The 6645-nt window shown below is 33.0% G+C and overlaps 1 protein-coding gene across 1 annotated transcript; it reads right to left on the bottom strand.

Annotated features, from left to right (window-relative positions):
- Positions 1 to 2425: 2425 nt before the first annotated feature.
- On the bottom strand, positions 2426 to 5010 carry LOC107598048 (prolyl 4-hydroxylase subunit alpha-1-like). The gene is made up of 6 exons (XM_016289292.1): positions 4781 to 5010; positions 4643 to 4696; positions 4483 to 4548; positions 4341 to 4409; positions 4013 to 4109; positions 2426 to 2925 (listed from the first exon to the last, which is right to left on the bottom strand). Exons 1-6 carry the CDS (start codon positions 4913 to 4915, stop codon positions 2855 to 2857), a joined length of 492 nt encoding a protein of 163 aa, XP_016144778.1. The 5' UTR covers positions 4916 to 5010; the 3' UTR covers positions 2426 to 2854.
- Positions 5011 to 6645: the final 1635 nt, after the last annotated feature.

Genomic DNA, 6645 nt, shown 5'->3' with positions numbered 1-6645 from the left:
TTTTTTTTTTCTTTGAACAATTAAATTTGGCCTAAAAGTGTGTTGTAACCAGGGTTTAAATTGGGCCGGGTAATAAAATGTAATAACCCTAACCCTAGGCTCCAGGGCTCGACATTAACGCTTCATTAACGCCAGACAAATAACATAATTAAAACATCAGTAACCAAAAATAACTATGTAAACACCAAAACGCAAGTATTATTCTGATTTTATTACATTTAGAGTAAGTGGCGAATAGTGGATATAGCTACTGTATATAATGCATCTATTGACGGAATAAGGTTGCACTGCTGAGGCGAGGCTCACGCAGCCTCTCCAGGAGAAATCAAAACACTAAGAAACTCAGCATCCTGAGGTAAAAATTCAAAATGGAAAGTTTTTATATTTAAAATACAGTTATTTACTCTGTAACATCACACAACATAACTCTATACCATAGAACCCCCCCACATAATGAATCCCAATTTAACCCCTGGTTGTAACGCAAGCGTTATACTGAACATGTACCGAGTAAAATATTACTGAAAATTGATTAGTAATGCCTTACACTACTGCGTTACAGCAAAAAAGTAATCCGTTACTGTAATGCATTACTTCTGTAACGCGTTACTCCCAACACTGATTATGCCACAGTATCTATGCAGAACTTAAAAAGCTGTACATAAAGTATGATTGTTTTTTTTTTCAGAGGCAACATCATTTTAACTAAAAAGACATTGTTGCCAGGTTAACAATGTTTAATGCAAGAAATAAAATAATCATTGATTTTAATGTGTGACTTTATAAGAAACTCATCATGCAAAACTAGATAATGGATAAGTAGCTCATCATCATTATAGATGCATAGCCAAGACCAGCACAGACCATCTTCTGGTCTATTTACTTGATGTCATCAAGCAGGTCCTTGGGTCATTTTGTCATTATTTTCCTGCATAAAAATGAATTTCAAAGATATATGAAAGCTGTACATAAAGAGGCAACATCATTACAATCAAAAAAACATTGTTGTAGGTTACCAAAAAAGAGCTGAAGCAAAGTAAAAAAGGTAACAATCTTAATGTTTTTCACTAAATTAATAACATTTAATATAATATTTAATCATTTTTCTAGAAACATTTTTTCCAGTTACTTTTCTATTATATAAAAAATTGTGTCTCGGACACGCTCTGAGTCACTCGTCACCTACTCAGCTGTCAATCAACCACTGCACTAAAGCAAGGGTTTGATATTTTGTTGGTTATGTATGGCTTATGTATAAGCACTTCCAAAAAAAAAAAAAAAAAAAAAGTGGATAAGCCCCATCATATGTACATAACCAAGACTAGCAGAACATCTTTGGTTGGTCTGATATCAATATGTACTAACATGGTTCAGTTAATGTGTTGGGTAATGCAGTGTTGGGAAGGTTACTTTGGAAATGTAATAGGTTACAGATTACAATATACCATATTTAAAATGTAATAAGTAGTGTGACTATTTCATTTACTTTATTAAAGTAATGTAACAGATTACATTTGATTACTTTTCTAAATGTCTAACAAATATTTTTATCAGTTAATCATTTTGAAACATTTAAAGCAGGCAGGGCTAACCTTAGTACTCAACACTTATTGCTGTCAGACTTTCAAAATCCTTCTTCATTTGAAATTAAGATTATAATAATTGAATTTTAAAGCACAGCCACCACAAAATCAGACTTTAGCACCGCTTTCATTCTGCAGTAAATACAGATTCAAAATCATAACAAGAAACCGTTTAATAGCTATGTTTTTGAAATCACATCTTTGCATAGCTATGACAGGAAACACTGGCATCTATCAATGGCCTTGGAAACAAAACAATTAATCCTGTAAAATAAAGCATATACATAAACCGAAAACCACTAAATCCAGAAGAACCGTGGTTATATCTCCAAGATGCTTCAAGAAACCTACCTGCAAAGCTACCTGAAAAACTCTGCGCAAGCGCACAGAGGGCAAAATCTCACACCAAATGTTAATTTATCATCCTAGCATCCTCATTTTATAGCATTTTTACACAAGTGCCTAAAACTTTGAACAGTACTGTAGCTTTGCAGGTAGGTTTCTTGAGGCATCTTGGAGACGTTTCCACAGTTCTGCTGGATTTAGTCTGTCTCAGTTTGTTCTGTTTCTTCACATCATTCCAGAAAGACTGGATGACGGTGAGATCAGATCTCTGTGTGGAGCACTGGTTGCTGTCAGACAAAAATCTCACTGGATTATTACAATTAATGGCAAAAGGAATGTTTGGAAATGTAAACTGATATTTCCTACTGACACACTACAGCAAAAGATAGAAATAACTGACTTAAAACCATTTTAGCTGCTGAAAATACTAGTGTTCTAATCATTTTGACTAAAAAAAGTTATAATAAAGGAGAAGGGCAATAATGAAGCAAAAAGACTCATTTTGGAAAAATCATTTTTATTATCCCCTATCATTCAGTGAACACTGCAAACAAGCATTTTATGTTCTTTCTCGCATTTGTCACTTTGGTCTGACTGTCAGTCAGAGTAAGTGTTGAAGATATGCTGATATGATAGCATTATACAGCTCAATGGTTAAAGGCCTGTTTGTAAAGGAGTGTTGTCAGGAATAGCTCCATCCTTTGAAGCCCTGGTGTGCAATGACAAAAGGCACTAACAGAGGTAATGTAACTGTAGGCTAGCTCACACATACACACACACACACATACGCTTCAGTTAAAAATAAATGTGACAGGTCACATGTTGGCTGCTGCGGACACAGTGGACATGAACAGCAGGGAGGTTGCTGTTCATGTTTTCAGAGTCCAGGGGGAGGAGTGCATGAGGAAGATGGTGGAGGTGTTTGCTCAATCTACCTCTTTCAGGCCGCAGGGTCTCCTGAATTCCTGACCTCTCTCGTGGATCCATTTATTTGACACTAACGGACAGAAAGAGAGAATGGAAAAGACATCAGACAGATTGTTTTTTGAAATTTCTCTAAGAAATCCATTGTGCCATCTCAAGCTAAATGCATGGTGAGGCTGCCTTCAGAAATCCAACAGGGTTGAAAGTTCATAAAGTTTAGGAAGCTTTAGAAGTTAGCATCGATAGTTCAAACAGACATTACTAACTATTATCTGATTAATGAATAAAAACAAAAATTTGATTTAATACATTTTTTTAACAAGGGACAGTTGTGGTAGTAACAGGGTTGACACAGCACGACTTCAAGAGGTTTTGCTTATTTGCTAACACAGCAGGAAATACTCATGAAGAAAGTAAAATGGTTGATAGTTTATTTTGACATTAATAACTATTTGATTAAGTGCATGAATTATTAGAAAATATAAATGCAATGATGGTAACAGTTGATGATTTCAGATTGTGACAAACCAAACATAATAGATAAGACAAAGTCATTAAAAATGAGAAGACTTTTATGTGTCAAGGATGATGAAGTCTTTAAGAGGTTTTCTTTTTTTTTCATTTATGGAAAAATTCATTATTTTTATAAACAATAATTATGATGGTAACAGGGGTGACATATAACATGCTTTTTAATGCAAGATTCAACTAAAATGTGCTTGCTTGTTAATACAGCAGAAAATACTCATAAAGCAATAAAAGAAAAAGGGTTGATCGTTCAATTTGACATCACTAACTATTTGCTCAAGTGCATGAATTATTAGAAAAGAAATGTAAAGCATCGTTGACAATTTTAGATGATATATCTAACATAATATATTAAGAAAAAGAGAAGACTTTTAATATAATTCATATTATTTATGGAATAATATGTCATTTTAACAAGGTATATTTATAATCGTAATGGGGAAAATGCCTATTATAATAATAATTAGTAAAAACTAGTGTCAGTTAATTATTGTTAAAATTAGTATATACACATTAGGAGGAACACATACAAAGCCATTGTTATATAGAAATACATAATTACTCAAATAAGCATGATCCATTTAGAGCATAAAGAAAATCTCCTGACAATACACTGTGTCTGAGACACTCACCCCACTTGTTACCCAGCAGTACTGGACAAGCTGCGTGTCTCGTGCTGTAATCTCCCTCTCCACTGGGAAACAGATTATACCAGAAGACGGCTGTACCCTGAACACAGACACAAACAAGTGGCAATTATTAATAGAAAAGGCAACCATGTCATTCAGTTCACACTTAAGAATATTCTTTCCACAATTGAAAAATATGCTAAGCTATACTTCTTTATCACAAGGGCAGGTAAAATATTAATGATTTTGGCATCAAATTTCTAGCAAAAATATCTATATTGTGATATATATGGTTTCTGTAAAAAAGAAAAAATGGACTAATAGAACGCACCTTCATTGGCTTTACTGTAGCTCCAACTTCTGGAAAGACTGTGGTGCCCCCTGCAGCTACATCACTCATCTGCAACAAAGCCCATGTTTTACATTGAATGAAGTTATGATGAGAGTAGAAGAACCAATCAAATCCTACTCACATAGATCAGCCAGGTTGCTATTCGATTTCCTGTGCCCAGCTCTTTAAAGGCATCTGGTTCATCTTTCTGGTAGAAAAAAATGTTAAAATGACATGTTGCGTGTGTGAAAACCCTGCATTCTCAATGTAACAGGGTAACGGTTAAAGAACTTTGTATTTACCCGTCCAAAGTCAAAGTGGGGCTCATATTGTCCACCAACACCATAATTCGCCACCTAAGCAAGAACGAAAGTATAAACTAAAAAAAACTGAACCTAACTATTCTCAGTCTCATGCATTAAACGCCGCATGAACCTTACCTGTAGCTCTTCTGCTGTTTTGACATTGAGGCCTGTGATGTCTTCTATGCGCTGGTTTATGCAATCCACAACTGGATGCTCATAGGCCGCCAACCATGCACTGAGTGAAGACACAATAACAACATATGAATTCATATTCCTACTGAGAACTATTTGAATCTGTAAATAACATTTTATAATGTTTCAAAACAAAACAAATCCAGCTGCAGAATTAGAGTTCAGCAATAAAGTAAAGCTATGTTTAGTATGTGATTGAACTTTTAGTATTGTTAGTATGCAACATTCAGGTAATAGATTTAGATAGACTGTGCCCGTGCAGAACTCATCACCGCCAAGCATGTCAAAATTGCCCATCCTTTGAATTAGGTTAATTAGATACTGTATATTCATGAACTTGTGAATCAGTCTGTGAGTTACTGACAGAAATGAGTCAGTGTTTGGTTGGTTTCGAACAGGTGAGTTTGTGATGAGATGGCCAAGGTTACAGAAATGCTATAAATAATTTACAAAAGGCAGCATGACTTTAAATAGTAAAACTGAATTTTCTATCATGAGAGGCACCCATGCAGTCCGTAGTATCATTTCAGAGGTTATCACTGATACCAATATTACTTATGTCTTTAGGAATTTTTTTTCATGAGAGGCACCCATGCAGTCCGTAGTATCATTTCAGAGGTTATGCGTGTATCACGAGTTTTCTCAAATTTTGCAACAGCGTGTGAAATCATCCTCATTTTTAATATGAGCTCCTCACATTAATAAAAACATTTAAGGTGTTTGTTTTGTTTTTTGATTATAATAATGTCAAACATAGGCAAATTTATGAGTATTTTTTTAAGGACAGATTATCATGATTTTGTGCAAAAAAAAATTATAAAATAATTTATTTAAGGTTTAAAAATAACATTAAAATAATACAAACATAACAAAATATATTTGTAAAAATATTTGTATATATATGTATATACAGTGAGTGCTGTCAATCGATTAAAAAAATGACTAATTAATCACACATTTTTTTCTGAAATTAATCGCAATTAATCCCACCTAACATTAAAGTTTTTAAATATACTTTTATATTGCAATAATTTCACATTCAATCTTCAAATTAATGTAGAAACAACATAAAGAAAGTATATTTGTAATATTTGTTAAATATTTTTTTATGACTGAAGGTATCACTGATATCAATATTACTTATGTCTTTAGGAATTTTTCCCCCCTAATATTTAACCAATGATTATAGCAATTCAACAGTATAACTTCTAATTTAAGTGAACTTAAAACAATCTTCACATAAACCCATTATTTACCTGTGCCCTTCAGCAAGTAAGAAATATACAGAAATTGAATAAAGTCATCAAACACTAAATACTAAATTAAATATAGATGAATCCTTAAAGCTACAAAAGTTACTGATTTCCTCTTTTGTTCTTTGATTAACAGAGATCACAGCAGCTGGTTTTTAAGTTATTTGACTGCTATTACTTTAAGAGCTGCCGCTGCTGAAACTGACACTGATTTGACACGTACAGTATTTGTAAAAATATTTGTGTATATATGTATATACAGTGAGTGCTGTCAATCGATTAAAAAAATGACTAATTAATCACACATTTTTTTCTGAAATTAATCGCAATTAATCCCACCTAACATTAAAGTTTTTAAATATACTTTTATATTGCAATAATTTCACATTCAATCTTCAAATTAATGTAGAAACAACATAAAGAAAGTATATTTGTAATATTTGTTAAATATTTTTTTATGACTGAAGGTATCACTGATATCAATATTACTTATGTCTTTAGGAATTTTTCCCCCCTAATATTTAACCAATGATTATAGCAATTCAACAGTATAAC

The sequence above is a fragment of the Sinocyclocheilus grahami genome, unplaced genomic scaffold (assembly GCF_001515645.1).
Source record: "Sinocyclocheilus grahami isolate Dianchi unplaced genomic scaffold, SAMN03320097.WGS_v1.1 scaffold243.1, whole genome shotgun sequence".
NCBI classification, from domain to species: Eukaryota; Metazoa; Chordata; class Actinopteri; order Cypriniformes; family Cyprinidae; genus Sinocyclocheilus; species Sinocyclocheilus grahami.
This window is presented reverse-complemented; position numbering and strand designations above follow the sequence as displayed.

Coding starts and splice junctions, on each gene's coding strand:
- LOC107598048 (XM_016289292.1), bottom strand. CDS start 4,915: ATGAATTCATATGTTGTTATTGTGTCTTCACTCAGTGCATGGTTGGCG. Junction 4,410..4,482: donor TAGCAACCTGGCTGATCTAT/GTGAGTAGGATT, acceptor GCTTTGTTGCAG/ATGAGTGATGTAGCTGCAGG. Junction 2,926..4,012: donor ACTGCTGGGTAACAAGTGGG/GTGAGTGTCTCA, acceptor TCTGTCCGTTAG/TGTCAAATAAATGGATCCAC.